At 39.7% G+C, this 16,343-nt stretch overlaps 1 protein-coding gene across 23 annotated transcripts in view; it reads left to right on the forward strand.

The window, feature by feature from the left end:
• The window catches only part of PPP1R13B (protein phosphatase 1 regulatory subunit 13B), a 64,487-nt gene that overhangs the window by 30,202 nt on the left and 17,942 nt on the right, over positions 1-16,343 (forward strand). For 11 of the 23 annotated variants that reach the window (XM_083731721.1, XM_083731707.1, XM_083731722.1 and 8 more), the window contains 4 exons: positions 12,508-12,609; positions 13,657-13,831; positions 14,927-15,123; positions 16,074-16,238. In XM_083731721.1, the coding sequence (XP_083587847.1) occupies positions 12,508-12,609; positions 13,657-13,831; positions 14,927-15,123; positions 16,074-16,238 (639 nt within the window). Of the gene's footprint in view, positions 1-7,411; positions 7,860-12,507; positions 12,610-13,656; positions 13,832-14,926; positions 15,124-16,073; positions 16,239-16,343 lie in introns of those variants that run through there. The other 12 variants (XM_083731724.1, XM_083731712.1, XM_083731725.1 and 9 more) reach the window with 4 other exon arrangements.

Raw genomic sequence — 16,343 nt, forward strand, 5'->3', positions numbered from 1 at the left:
AGCCCTTCTCCTTCACAATCTTATTTTCTGTGTGCAAGGATTCCCCCTTCCCAACCCGATGAACAATGTAACCATGTCACCCCTCATCCTAAAGCCATGAGGTCCAAGCAAAACATTTCCACTTGATTCTGCTGTTTGCATAAACTAGCTCTCAAGAGAGATTCTGGGGATTGAACCTTTTGCCCCGTACATAACAAAGCATGTTATGTACTGCCCATCCCTGTTCGGATGACATAAGCCTGCAAACAATATGCCTGTAACCCATCATTCAGATGGAAATGGTATAAACAGATGAAGTGTTTGTTTAAAAGCAGTGTGGAGGCATGGGGGAAGCGGCTTCTATTTTTAACATGTTGAAATGAAAGTATAGCTTCGGCTTCAGCGTTTGACACTCTGGGGACTCTGCAGAGTACAAAACCTGATGTTTTCCTTTTCGTGTTGTATTCTTGGTAGCATTGAAGCCAGGTTCTGTATCGTGATACCATGTCACTGCTGCATAATGGAACAGGGGAATAACAGCATTCCTTTTCACTTAGTAGCAGGAATTCACAGTGTTCAAACAATATAAAACAAAACAATCATCCCTCTGCTTCCACGGTTTAAGCTATGAGTGTTGGTCTTCTGTAGCCAAAAGAGCACCAATCCATGCACAAAAGGAAGGTATCTTCAGGCTTTAGGGAACAGAATAGAGTATCTGGCATCCTGAACAGGAGTACTCCACACTGTACCTTTTTTGTTGTATATCCCACTTGCATAAATGTAAAATAAATAAATAAGCAATTGCTGTGTAGATATGTGTAGATCAGTAATTGCCATCCAAGTCGGTAGCAAACTTAGCAGATAGCAAAGTCTGCCACTGAACTCAACAAGGTTTGCATCTATTGAAGCATGCATAGGACTGGGGTGTTGAACAGATTCCCCATATCTCCCTTGTTCCCAAGGGTTTCCCAGTCCTCAGTAGTGGATTTCAGGCCCTGTATACCCGAAGGAGCATCTCCCCTCCCCATCATTCAGCCCAGACACTGATGTCCAGCTCTGAAGGTCTTCTGGAAGTGCCCTCATTGTGAGGAGTGAAGTTGCAGGGAACTAGGCGGAGAACTTTCTTGGTAGTGGCTCCCACCCTGTGGAACACCCTCTCGTCAGATGTCAAAGAGAGAATAATTATATAACCTTCCATAGGCATCTGAAGGCAGCCCTGTATCAGAAAGGATTATGTCAGATGTTCCATTTTGTTTTTGTATATTCTGTTGGAAGCCACCCCGAGTGGCTGGTACAACTCAGTCAGATGGGTGAGGTACAAGTTGTTGTTGTTGTTGTTGTTGTTGTTGTTGTTATTGTTACAACAACAACAACAACAACAACAACAAAAATAAATTATTATTTCAGAGGGCTACAGAGAGGGAGGGTGAGGTGGGAAAGCCCCATTTTATAAACACAACTCTTTTCGGGGAAGTTAATATCAAAGCTGTTGGTTGCAAATGATGCAAGAATAGAAAACACTTATCCAAATGATAATCACTTATAATTTTTATGTCCTTGAGATTAATTGGTAGTTAGTATGTGTAGTTGTTTAAGCAGATTACTGGGATTCTTCCTGGCAATTTTAGTTTCATTTCTCTCTTGAAAACATGTTAGACCTTTTATTGCTTTGCTATGTTGCTGGAGGGGAAGACAGTCTCTTGAAAAAAATAAAATATACCTCCATTCTTGTGGTACAGAGCTACTGGTAAATGTGCTTTAACTACTAATCTATCCATCTTTCAGTACTATTCCAGTGGCATCTTATTTTGCTAACAACACCGCCCCCCACGCATACATATACACCCCGCTTACAAGTACAGCTACAAAATATCTATGTGGAACTCCATTTTGCTAGTTTGTAATCATTATTATCCTGCTTGGGTTTTTTTGTTTGCTTTTTTAGAGGACTAAAAGCATTCAACTATGAGTCATTCTGGGTGCTATAAAATCTACCAAAGCCTTTAAATTTGTTTTTCTCTTGTCCTTTGAAAGCATGAGCAAGTGAATTTTATTATTTTGATTCAGGGTTGGGATGGGTGGGAAATTAATTTATTGAAGCTGACTGGTGCTTTTGGCTCATTGCATCCCCTTGACTTTAATATTTTTGCTCGTGTGCTATGTTGTTAGCTGGTTCATGTGTTGTTCCATTTCCATTCTGAAAAAAAGTAGCACAGAGTATGTTATATTTATCTTGTACATCCTGCCTTGCCCGATAAGAGAGCCGGTGTCAGTGCACGCCAGTCAACATGGTACCCTGTTATCCTGAACAGCAAAAACTGGTGTAGCATGTGCAGGGGAGGCAGTCATGGCCTCCTACTTTGTTTTGACAAGCAGATTCACACAGTTAGTTAATATGACCAAAGAAAGACAGAGTTAAAACATTCTCTTCCAGACTAAATGCAAAGTGTTTGTATTTTGAATTTAAGTCCAGAGTCAGCTGCAAAAGGAGAACCTATTCAACATTCTTCAATGAATATGAAAAGTGCAATGCATCAAGCTGATTCGACCTGACAGCTGGCTTGATCTTGTCATGATTAAGTCTTTCACTGCTGGCAAAATCCACTAGCCTTTTCTGTTTGCTGATTGCTGATGACTGCAGAGAGACAGCTTTTCCTATTGATAAAGGATTGTGGGGGCAGGGGCAGGGGCAGGTTCTGTGCACGACAGAAAAAGCTACAAAACTTACCTGATAATGATTAATTTTTCACAAATTGAGAATGAGGGTTTACCTCCTGTAAGATTTGTGCCAAGTTAGCTTATAGACAGCAGTTATTGTGTTTGGGAAATTCGGGGTAGGTATGGGTGGGGAGATGGAGGTGAAGCATGTTGAAAAAATGCAAGAGTTCATGGCTGATGGGCAATGCAGCAAAATAAAAGTTTGCTCTTTTGAAATTACATGGGGAAGTTGCCAGCAGGTAATTACTCTTCCTATTTTTTTCCTTTTTTTAAAGAAACTATTTCTTTTTCATGCTTGACACACTCTAATGTTTCCCACTGAATTTTAATGGTATAGAAACAAATTGTTTTAATAACCACAGTTAACTCTGAAAATGTTTGTTGAATTACAGGAGCTGGGGCATATTAGTTCCATGCAAGATGCAAATTGTAAAGTTTTGTGTCATTATTTGCTGAATTTCAGCTAAACTGTTGAAAAAGAGGATAGAGGAGAGGATGCAAGAGGGACATAGCAATGTTATGGTGTCTGATGGTGAACATATTCAGTCGTAAGGCTGTTTTCAGTGTCTTTGTTTTCCGAAATACCTTTATGGTTTCGATGTTTTGCATCCTCTCCATAAATATTTCCTTAACACAACTGTGTCAGGAAAAACAAATTATAAAGTAATAACTATGTTATTTAAGAATCATGTAATGAGTCTTAACATTTAGTGGGCTAGAGCATATCAAAATAAGATGGCATTTTCTCTCACTTAATATCCAGAAAAATCCAGTTTCAGACGTTTCTATTTATAGAAATTGTGCCTGTTTGTATTGCTTGATGAGGCATTTCTATTACTCATATACTGCTTTTGAGTAAAGAATTATGGTAAACAAGTCAGAACATTTTGCCCTGCGTTTTTCAAGTTAGATAAATGGAGAATGAAAACCACATCTTTATTTACCAGTTTTAATTCTCAGTACCTTTGTAAGCATCGCTTTACACAGTGTTATAAACAACCCACCCCACTTTCTCTCTATAGCTGCTTTAGAATTAATTTGTAGAAACTGCTTTTAGCTGTTGGAACTGATTACTAGTGATACTTCTTTGCTTGTGCAGTAGACCGTTGTCAGAGAGAGTTGTAGGGTATTTGTGTGTTGTATTGTATATGTTCCAGTGCCCCAGTAGCTATAGTTCCACCCTAAAGAAGAGGAAAGACACTGCATTTACAGTTTGTAAATTTATTTATTTATATATTTTATGAAAGCTTCTTGATTGTAGAAAAAACTCAAAGCAGTTTACAAGAAAACAATAAAAGAATCACTAAAAGAATTACAACCACAATTGAAAGCATATGGAAAATTAAAACCAAAAAAGAAGAGACTAAAACATATTAAAACACATACAAGCTTTCAAAGCATCTGGGTAAGCTTGTATAAATAAGAATGTCTTCAGCAGGCACTGAAAAGAATACAGTGAAGGCACCTGCCTGATATCAACTGGCAGGGAGTTCAAAAGTGTCAATGCTGCCACACTGAACAATCAAGTTCTTACAGATGTGGTTGAATTAGAAGTTGTAAATGATAGGATATCTGAAAGCTGGCACCTGAAGTCTTTTCAGTAGTCCTAAGCCTTGTTTCAGGAAGCTTTTAGGTTTTTTGTATGCTTGTTGGAAGCTGCCCAGAGTGACTGGGGCAACTCAGCTAAATGGGTGGGGTTATGAGAAAGAAAGAAAAAATATTATTAATGTACACTGAGCTAAATGTGTCAGCATTTGGTGGTGGGTGAAGCTAGTAGGGTAGCAGCTCTATTAATTTCTGGGACTTACTTTATATGGGAAAATGTATATTTTACAGATAAAATCTGATAGACACAGAAATGGGATGATGATTTTCTGAACAGTAAAGAGTCCCACTTTACTAGTACAAGTTAAATGATTGCATACTTTTTATAATATCATAGTAATGATAAAAAAGTTTCCTATCTAGATATAAAGGGTTAACCTGTGTCAATAGTTCGCTGGGGATATTATTTTTATTTTTAATTCCAAAAACTGTGCTTGATTTATCTGAATTTGATCAGCCTGTTTCTTTCTATGAAGTTAAGCAAGGGGCACTGGTGTTATCATTGGTTGTCCATATGGATTGTGCTGCTGGCATTTTCTGACCTAATTAAAAAGACAGAGCTGTGGATGAAACCATCAAGTGAACAACAACGCCATGTACATTGTGAGCAGATAGTGTTCTAGTTCCAGCAGAACTAGATATTCCTTCCATCAGATTCAAACATTGATAGCACGTCTGCTTGCTATAGGAACTGGCAGCTAGGTGATTACAGAATATGAAATTCTAGTTTTGACCTTGAAAATGAATTCTTGCCCTGGTAGGGATCACCTTCTATCACTCTAAAGAGCAAGGCTTAGTTTATGCCACGGTACAGTCTGTTTTGAGTGTTGGTATGTAGCCCCAGGAGCTGACTGATAAGTCATAGCAGAGCACAGTCAAAGTAAACATTGCGCAAAACACGGGAACTGTGCAAATAGCTTCCATACTTTGGAGAGGAATACACTCCATTTCCCCAAGCTTGAGGCCCAGCAAATGTCTTGCCTTTTTAGTGGCTTAGATTTCATGAAGCCTTGATTCATTAGAGGAGGGGAAAGTGTTTCTCATTTCTGTAGAGGGGTTGGGGGCCTCCGTACAGTCCTTGGACTTCACCCCGGCCTAAGCCCCTCCATAGCTCTGATCTGTGCTCTCCTAAAGTGCTTTTGCTTGGCTGGGATGTGTCTTTGAACTGTGATAATGCCTTTTGCTTGCCTGGATGAATAATGGAGAGATGTGTGTGTAGAAACCTCTGACGTTTATGTGGCTGGAATGTGACCTACTGTACAAACGTAAAAGGAACACCTACTGCTCTGCCCACTTTTGGCTCTGGCCTTGCCCACCACCATCATGCAACCTCTGAAAGATTGCACATCAGGCAGTGTAGTCATTGGACTGAAAAAAGAGGCTCTTACCACGTATTAACCACTCTGGAACTTAGGAGCTGCCTTAATACTGAGTCAGACGATTTGGTCCACTTAGCTTGGTATTGCCTGTGCTGACGACAGTGGCTCTCCAATGTTTCAGGAAGAAGCTTTTCCCATCCCTGCCTTGAGATGCCAAGGATTGAACCTGGTTCCTTTTGCATGCAAAGGTCTGCATCTCTAGCTCCTCTGAGCAGCATCAACCTTCAGGAACATTTTTTGAGGTTTTTCAGAGATAGCATTTTGGATCCCAGCCAGACATTATTTTCTGCTGCTAGTAGAGCAGAAACATAAAGAATTGAAAATATTGGTGTAGCATGAAGCATCTCCACCATGAATCTTTGAGGGTAGTCATGTGTTCTGTGTCTTTGAGGGTAGATTCGTCTTTTCAGAAGTATGGGCTGGCATTTTGGTTCCTATGGCATTGTGTGGACATGCATAGATTCCCCATTAAACTGTCATCTGAAAGTATACTTAAACTGCTTCCTTAGCATAAGTCCACAAGGAAAATGTTTGGCAAATCCCTCCTCTTAAAGACTGTGTGAGTAGCCATTATTTTCTTCCCTGTTCCTGAATTGATAAATAAGGAAGGATGATTCACATTGTCTCAGGTACTGTCTGTTCTACTACAGTTCTGGAGAACTGTGACACATTGTTTGTGCAAGGACATGCATCTAGTGTGCGGGTCAGGTGAATTCCCCCACATGGTATGCACTGTAGAAGGGTATTATTTCAGTATTTGTAGCTGTCCTTTATCAGGAGGGGTGCTGTAACTTGGCTTGCTGATATGAAATTATTCCTCTCGGAATGGTCACATCCTGTCATACTGTACATCAACACCAACAAAGCTGTAGGGGGAAATGCAACCTGAAAGCTCTGAATGAGGGACTAAGAGTTAGCTCAGATTCACACTTTTTGTGGCACAGGTGTTTGCTGCATATTCAGCAGTGTCTGGGAAGGCAAATGTTACAAAGTATGAAGTGGGATTATGTATTTACAAACCACATGGGTGCATGCCAGGGAATGCCTTTTTTGGACCCACTTCATTGTTATGTTGCTTGCTGCTCCAAACACTGACACCTGTTTGGCAAACGTCTTTGACAAATAAAGTGTAAATCAGCCCTTAATGGTTGTTTTAGAAAATGAAGGTAATAAAATGAGTCAACACTCAGAGGCTTAGCAGACCCTTCCTCAACCTTGGGTCCCCAAATGTCAGTCCCCCTCTTCCCCAGCCAGTATGGCCAGTGGTCAGAAATTGTGGATATTGTAGTGCAACAACTCTGAGGAAAGCTGGGCTAAGCTGGGACTAAGATACTAGGCTTAGTGACTGCATTATTATTTTAATAATATATTCGGTGGCTGTATTCTGAGCAGCCTTAGGAATTTTGTCTATGTGCAACAGAGGGGCAGGCATAAACACCAAATACCATTTTTACAAAAGGTTTTTGTTCATTGCTACCAAACTAGTGCCATTTTAGGTGCTCTGTTGCAGAGCGAGATTCCTCAGATTTCAACGAAGAAGAAATGTGTATAAGTCATCAGAATGTTAAGCCCGGAGTGAATTTATGGAATCTGTGGGAGTATATATCTTTTGCCGAAGGTCTTGTGTTTATTTTAAGTATATGTTTAAAAGTAGGAGGTGCATTTTTCCATTGGTGGGAGCAAGAAGGTTTAATGTCTTACATATGATAGGCTCAGGTTTGTTGTGAAAGGTGAGTGATGTCATTTTGAGATCTACTAATAGCTAGTGTGAGCACAGCAGGAAGTTAGTTACCAGAGAGAGCTCTGAAAGGCTAACATTTGGCTCTCTTCTCACTGAGCGTGATCTAACAAGAGAACTTCATACAGATTAGCAGGATTGCAAACTTTCCTGAACTTCATCTGCAATTTTGTTTGAACTTTAGCTGTGAATTATAATGAGTGAGATTAAAAGCAGGAACTTCAGTGATTAAGTAGAGCTTTCAAGAAAGAGTTGCTTGCTGGAGGGTTCTTCTATAACAGAGTTCTCCGATGTTCAGAGGCTTAGCTGTCCTTCTTTGGAGGCCTAAAATACTGGTTCTAACGGTACAGTTCTGTGGCTGAAGAGGAATCTGGCTTGTTCTCCCTCAACCATCTTTTGCCATGTGGATGGAAAGGAAGCAGCTGAGAGTAAAACTACAGGTTTAAATCTTTGTTTGTTATTCCTTTCCCCTTCTCTTCCCCAGTGCTAAGTAGTCACTGTGAAAGACAGATGGTAAAGATTTGTGTCCAAAGTAAACGCAGTAATGTTAGAGAAAGTATGTTTGTAACTAATAGCCACTGTCCTGGTTTGTTATTTTGTTATCTTTTGTCAAGGGTGTGAAATTGCATTCTTTGGAAATAGTTTCGTTGTCTGGAGCCACTTTCTATTGCGGACTATTTTACAGGATAAAGTTAATTCCATAGACATATACTGTGAAGTTACGTTTAGTCAAATGCTAATGAGTTTTAACGTGCTATCATTTTATATATAATGCAGGTTATATAATATTAATATGACATTGATTAACATGATATAACTTTTATTATATAACGTATTATGAAGAACAGGAGAGCAGTACTATAAGAATTTAAGATAATAACTTGATTGATTGAGTTCATTGTGAAAAATATACTTTGAAATGAGTCTAGAACTTAGATTATTCTTTTAAAAAATAGGATTATATTCATTTTGAAAGCCAACATTCTTAGCTTTCCGCGTACATAACCTGATGCTCTTCTGTGTCTCATTTTTGTAAAATCCCATCAGTGCTTCCTAATGTGACAGTAACTGATGATCCTTGCCAAAACCATAGTTTGTAGTCAGATGACATCAGGGCTCCACCAAGGCAAACAATGGAGCTCTGAGTGTGTCAGAGACCTGTGGGTAGCGAAGCAGACCCTGCAGTGGAATGTGAATGTCAAATTTTGATAGCCTTCACAACCTGCTAGGAACAGTTTGTTCTTTTGGCATCTCTCATAAGAATATCTTGATTTTTGTTGTTGGAATTTGTAAATGCTCCATGGGTTGCTTTTAGGGGGAAAAAACCCAGCAATGCGCATTTCAAGTTCTGCTTATAACATAAATTTATATGTTACATGTAGTATTGAGGATCAACTGTGTGAGCTCTGCGTAAAATTATAACTGTAGGAATAATTGAAGGTAGAAAGCCTTCATTATACACAACTTAAAAATTGAATCAGACTGCAATTTTTCTGATTTTTACTGTTCTTGTGCTTCATCTTTTTGTGGGGGAGAAATGTTTACTTCAGTTTTTAACCTTTATTTTGTTGCAGAATGGTTGCCTAAAGTTAGTCAACCACCAGTTTTTCAGACCATCTGCTGCTTATTTTTGTGCAAGGACTGTGTGTGTCCAGCTTTGTTAATTAGCTCACAAGAGTTGCTAGCCTTCAAAAATGTTCTCTAGCCTGCTGAGAGCTAGCAGAAGAGGGATGGAGGGGTCCATCTCTCTTGCAATAGCCTGCTGCATTCTGTGCTGAGAGAAGAGGAAAGGGCTTCCCTACTCTGTCAGTGCACTTGGTTTCTGTGTTCAGTTCAGTGGAGTGCAGTTTCATGCACTCCATGCCTGTGGAAATATGCCTTGTGGCAACTAGGGGGAGGGCCTCCTCTGTCGTGGTACCCAGTTTATGGAACCATCTTCCCTGGCTTTAAAGCAGGCACCAACCTTGTTGAGTTTTTTTGCACCTCCTGAAAACACATTTATTCACCCTTGGAATTTACCCTGAGAACTATTTGAGTTACAGACTGTATAGTTGCATTTTAATATGTATTTATTATACAGTTGTTCCTTGGTTTTCAAACTTTCAAGCTATCGGTTCGGGAGTCCGTTCAACTCCTGGAACCATTCAGAAACTAAGGCGCGGCTTCCGATTGGCTGCAGAAGCTTCCTGCACTCAATCGGAAGCCGCATTGGATGTTCGACTTCCAAAAAATGTTCGCAAACCAGAACACTTACTTCTGGGTTTGCTGTGTTTGGGAGCTGATTTGTTTGGGAGCCAAGCCATTTGACAACCAAGGTACTTTTGTACTGTTTTAAATTTTTGTTTAATGCACTGACCTTTAAGGTTGTAAACTGCCTTGGTATTGATATGGAAGATGGTATATAAACATTTTAAGAAGTAAAGTAAAAATAAAGCTACTAATTTTGATTTGGGTATCAAGGCTGGATGAAATTTGTAAACTACTGCATGAGGTTTCATCTAAAATAGTGTTTCCCAAACTTGGGTCTCTAGCTGTTTTTGGACTACAGTTCCCATCATCCATGACCACTGGTCCTGCTAGCTAGGGATTATGGAATTGTAGTCCAAAGCAGCTGGAGGTCCAAGTTTGGGAAACACTGATTTAAAGACTAAGACAGCAATCCTAACCCCTACACCTGCTGATTGGAAGTGGTGTTAAGATAGGGCAGAAGTGCCTTTCTTCCAGTACAGATGAACCACATGGGCAAAGGAGAGCCACAGTTATGTTTGTGTAAGATTCTGTAAACATAGATGTACTGCTGGCACTGTTTTCATATGCAGTAAGCCCTAAATTCCAAAGGCTGGATGGAGACAGCTGAATCCAAAGCCCTTCATTCATTCCCATGTGATGCCCCAGGATCAGGCCCTCATTTGTTTATCACATTTATATCCCACCTTTCCTCCAAGGAACTCAGGGTGGTATACATGGTTTTCACCTCTCTATTATATAGTCACAACAACCATCCAAAACAAGATTTGAAACTTTTTTGAATTGCTTGAGAATTGATATAGGAAAAACAGTAAAAATAAAAACACTCCCAATGCAATGCAAGACACACACAAAAAGTGTTCAGTTAATAAGCATAATATCCCACAGTGGTCCCTCCAGCAAAGAGCCAAAGAACCCATTGGCTCCAACCTCTGGCAACAGAAGCTTCTGAGCAGGAGGAGCAAGTAACCATCTCAACTACCTTTGCAGTTACTTTCTCTCCGCATTTTGTTCTGCTTTTATGAGATGTGAAAGTCATTTCAGCAGACAGCAGCCTGCCCTAAGCATAAGCTTCCATGCTGTAGTTGTAAAACATGAAGCAACCATATATTTATGTATACATGATTATGGGATACTAGTAGATTAAGGAGTTTTGAAAGTGATGGTTTGGGACTCCACTGATTCATGTAAGTCTTCCTCCCTCTCAGGGAAGATTTTGTTTTTCTGCATCAGTAACTCCATTTGAAAATCCTGCTCCTGGGTCACTGCTTGGAGGCATTTAAACTCCTGGACATTCTGGGACCAAGCACTGCTTTACTCTTGCTGGACACTGCAGTGCCCACAGGTGGCCCGTGATGGCACATTATTTTGGTCTCTGCTCCTCAGTCTTTGTTTTGCTTTATCGTGCTGCCTTAGTCTCTTCCATGCAAAGCAGTGCTCCACCTTCAATGGTCAAACCATCTTGTATTTTATAGAAAGCATATAGGAATGCAAACAGAATTCCATAATGTCATGTATTGTTCATGTATGTGATTATATTTGTTTTACTTAACACCACGTTTGTACTTTCATTTTTACTTTATCCGTTCAGTGTTTTCTTCCTTTTACATAGTTGAACTTTCATTTCCTTTTAGTGGGGATTTCTAGGAGGACTTTGGGGAACCAGTAAATAATTTACTAGCTTTTTATTGAAGAATGAGCTTTGTTTTGGTCCTCATTAGAAATTGCATTTGAAGTCCTGTTAAGTAGCAAAATGCTACTTAAAGGAAGCTCTTAGTAGCTGGGATGCTATTTGTGAAGGCCTCACTGGCCCTCTGGCAGAATTTGTTGACTAAGATTTCCCACCTGAGCAGCTTTTGCTATTAAGTTTAAGAGTTTCTGTGTCCTTTCTAGGACTCTTAGGAGTGGTGTAGAGGAATTCTGGGATTGCAAAGACAGTATATATTGAACATTAATCTCTGGAGGACAAAATAGTCCATAAGAAGAGGAAATAACCTCTTAACATAAAGGAGAAAAAAGCACACACATTTAGGAACAAAAACAGTGAGAAGCTGAATACAGTTTGAAACAAATTATCCATTGGGAAATTTTGATATTTTCAGTACTTCCTAATGGCATCTTTTTTTCTCTTTGTAAAGCCAGTTCCTCAGCTGTTGTAGCCTGATCACATTGGGCTACCTTGGAGGTGTGTTTACCTGCCCTCTAGATTTGTAAACACAGTTCTGCTGCTCATCTCCCCCCTCCACACACACATTGAAGTAAATGGTAGGCTTTCATGTTGGTGGGGGGAAGGAAAGCATTGGACAGTGGTGGTTTTGTATCTTATTTGGATTACATTGCTTTATTATCTATTGTAAACCACCCAGAGAACTTTTTGTTATAGGGTCACTTACAAATGCTACAAATAAAACGAATTCTATGATTCCCACTCACCTCTACCCCCACCACCCATCAGCTGTAGTGTGGGCTGCATCAAGGAATTCCAGTGTTTCCTTCCCTTATCCCTCAAGGTGATGCCTATCATGTATTGGTAGAAAAGGTGGGATCTGTCCTTCATGAGATGTTCCTGTTTCAAGGGTGGTAGGTTCATCATCTATGAAGGCATGCTTCAGTCTCTGCTGCAGCCCTGTAGTACGCCACACCACACTTGTCATGCAAACTTATATTTTCAAGAGTATGAACAGGGGCAAAGGGCAGGCTGCTTTCCAAATTGTGTTAAGGACAGTTTATTGCAGGAAATGGTCAACTGTTAATGTATGGCAACTAAAATGTGGAAAAAAAATTATGAGCATTCACATAGTGTAATGACAGAATAATGTTGCTTCTCTTTATTCTCTGCAGGTTGGAAACCCACGTGTTGAACTCACACTTTCAGAACTTCAGGATATGGCTGCCAGGCAACAGCAGCAGATTGAAAATCAGCAGCAAATGCTGGTTGCCAAGGTAAACTGCACTTCCAGTAACAAGAGGAAGGAAAGAACAGAAAATGTGCTGTTTTCACAGAAGGCTCTAAGTCCCAGTAGTACAGAAAATTTGCAAATTGAGAAGTGATGTGGCATTAATCCTGTGTGTGATGCCATGTTGCCCTAGATGTAGGTCTCAAGTCTAGGGTCACATAGTCCATCGGTGATTGAGGCTTTATGGTTATCAACAGAGGTCCACCTACTGACTTGAGCAGAGACAAAATTTCAGTGCTAGTGTTCTTAACCCTTCTGTAATAAAGTCTTGTTCAGCGCTTTGTTCAATACAGTGATTCGCCACCATAATCATGTTATAATATCACTGTCATTTTGCTTTTAAATGGAAGAAGCAATATTTACAAGGTGAAGTCTCTGTTGAGTTAGAGGACAGAAGTGAACTGAGAAGAGTTTAGGTTATACAGTAGTAGTTTAGTGTTGGTTTTTTTGTTTTTTGTTTTTAAAAAACCTCAGGAGAAAAAGGAAGCATTTCCCGTATTTGTTTAGTCCATAGGCTGTCATTCTAAAGAAGTGGCATTTATCTTGCTCCAGATCTCCTTATCTTTGCCTGTTTGTAGTTTTCTGCTAGTCATTATTTCCTCTGGGAAATTATGTAATGGGGGGTTGGGGAGCCATTTTGCTGCAGGAGGAAGTGTGTTTGAGGAACAGGAAGTACAAGTTGCAGGAAACTTCACAGATGTGTTGGAATGAATGTTTCAGCTGGAGCTTGTTTTTGTGTAGATGAGAGATTTTATTTTGTAGCTTCAGAAATGAAGGGCCTGGTATCTCTTGGAGGATACAACTGGGAGGCACATAAAAACTTTACATTAATAGGTTCTTAAAAGATACGTTCATGCTGTTGTTTAATATATTTGTTTCCAGATTGAAGAAGTATGCAGGTAAGATTTTCCTAATTTAAACACTGGCTGACTCACACTGAGGTTTTGTTTTGTTTAGAAGTAATAGGCAAGTGACTGGTAATGCTTTTCTAAAAATAAGACAGCATGATTACATGTTCTACTTGTTTTGATAGGAACAACGTTTACGTTATCTCAAGCAGCAAGAACGCCGTCAACAGCAGTCTGTGTCTGAGAGTGAAAAGCTTCAGAAACTTAAAGAACGAGTGGAAACCCAGGAGACAAAGCTGAAAAAAATCCGTGCCATGAGAGGGCAGGTGGATTACAGCAAGATTATGAACGGCAATTTGTGTACGAGCGGCTTCTTCCCATTTTTTTAAGCTCTTAGGTTCTTGGCCCAGAGGTTGATCGGGGGCCAGGGCTAACAATATATTTGAGCTACTGCTGTCGGCCACTTGTATGGGGAAACATTAACATGAGTCATTCAGAACATGGAGTCCTCTGGAAGCCATTTTCACTATTTTGAGTGCACTTTTCCAGTTGCCATAATGAAGGGAACATGTTGCAGCGTAGTAAGCATCCTGCATTAGGCACACAAGCAGAAACATGCCGTTCTGTAGCATTTCAGAATGTCTTTTCAGCATTCTCAGACTCTTGCGTTTGCTATTTATTTATTTCATAAAATTTATACACTGCTTGGTTGTAAAAAACCTCCAAGCTGTTTGCAAAAGATAAAACAGCCCTACTTAAAAAAAAAAAAACCATACAAAAGTTGAAATACTAAAACAGATTAATATCAGTCTGAAATCTTATTAATGTGAATTCCTTATATAATGTGCTGATTGTAAGGAACAGAAATTAATTGACCCCTCATATCTTAATGTTTCCGGGACTCTGGAATATTAACCAGGAAACCCATGGCATGAGGCATTCAATTGTGTCCCTGCAATTGGCTTGTGCTAGATCTGATCAGCAGAGCGTTTCCTTCTGCTTGCTGCACTTCAAACTCCAGCAGCTGATTCGGGGGGTTGTGGACTGGGGAACATAATAGTCTAAAGTCCAATTTAGGCATGACCACTTAATAGCCTTATCCAGACAGAATCAACCACAGCATTTTCCTTTGCCCCCACCAGGGGTGCCAACTTGAATAAAATATGGGGTCAGGTAAGCCCCACCCCGCATAATCGATCAAATGATGTGGTGCGTGCACATTTCAATGGCAATGCCCATCAACCTGGGGGAACATCCCCCTCAAATATTTTATTGTGGGGGCCGAAGCCCCCACGGCTCCTAGGAGTTGGTTCCTATGGCCCCCACCCACAAATTATTTTGCTTATAAGCTTCATTCTGCAGCAGCTCCGAGAAAATATTTGAACAGCGTTGCTTATGGCCTCATGCTCATTTCTCTTTCTATGTGTTTGCATTCATTCTCCATTTTAATTTCAGCCACTGAAATTGAACATATCAGTGCCATCTTCCAGGAAAAGCAACAAGAGTTACAAGCTGCAGTGTTAAAGGTGGACCAGCTTACTCAACAGCTAGAGGACCTGAGGAAAGGGAAGCTGAACGGGTTCCAGTCTTACAATGGACAGATGACAGGGCCTGCCGCTGTAGAATTAAAAAAATTATACCAAGAGCTACAGGTAAACAGTCATGACATGCATTTTACATAGTGCCAATGAACAAAACTGGGGCTTTCTTCTATTTAGTGTCAGTTAAAATGCATCTCAATTAAAACATAGCAGTTACAAGGGACCAAGTAAAATTGTTTCAGGGCCATATCCAGGCTGCCAGTTGGTCGTGCCTCCCCATTGCCATTGAAAGCAATTGAATAAATATTTTCCGTTCATCCCTCTTCTAAGAAAGAAAAGCAGTATTACAATCGGGCATTTTAGTTGGTGTTTCATTCAAATATCAAGCACTATATCATCTTAGAAGGCTTACTCCCAGCTAAATGTCTATAGGATGACATCCTTTATTTGGAAATGTACAAAATCCAGCAGCACAACTTTTATACTGGAAATCATATCCTAATCAAATTCCTTATAAATTAAGGAATGTTTTATATTACTGCTTTTCTTTTCAGTGTTCTTTATATAGTTTTGATATTTTACTTAGGCGCTGTTAATTGATTGCATGCCGTATTTATTCATGACTGAACAGGTGCTTTCTGGGAAACGAAAGTATGCCAGAAGGGGTTACAAAGAAGTATATAGATTTTAGTTTCTGCCCCTGAGCACAATCTTTAGAAATATATCTGAAAGAAATAAATTGGACTTACAAGCAAGTAGATGTATTTAGTCTTTAGGCATGTGTTAAACTACCTAGGCTTGACTCCAAAGAACTATACAATTAATTTTGTATGCCCAATAGAGCTCTGGACTAGTTTTTTCTTATACAGCAGTTCCCCACTAAACCTCTTAAGTTTCAAAAGGCAGTTTGTTGTCTAGCACAACTATTCTGCTATTTAAATGAAAAATAATTCCAGAGGACACACACAGGACATATCTGTTTTTTCTACAGATTATTGAGTTTTTTTACCTTTAAAAACAACCCAAACCGAAGTAGTGATAATCACTCTGTTTATTTATAGATTCGTAACAGGCTTAATCAGGAACAGAACACCAAGCTTCAGCAGCAGAAAGAACTTCTGAATAAGCGTAACATGGAGGTTGCCATGATGGACAAGCGTATCAATGAGCTACGTGAGCGCCTATACAAGAAAAAAGTTGAGGCACGTCAAAAAGAAAACATCCCTGTAAGATAAACTATTAAAAGGGCCACATTTCAATACTTCTACAAAGCTCATCAAGTTTCCATTTCCTCTAGCCCCATAGAAGTGAATAATGCATTACTTGTGTTT

The sequence above is a fragment of the Podarcis gaigeae genome (genome assembly GCF_964106915.1).
Source record: "Podarcis gaigeae genome assembly, chromosome: 1".
NCBI lineage: Eukaryota > Metazoa > Chordata > Lepidosauria > Squamata > Lacertidae > Podarcis > Podarcis gaigeae.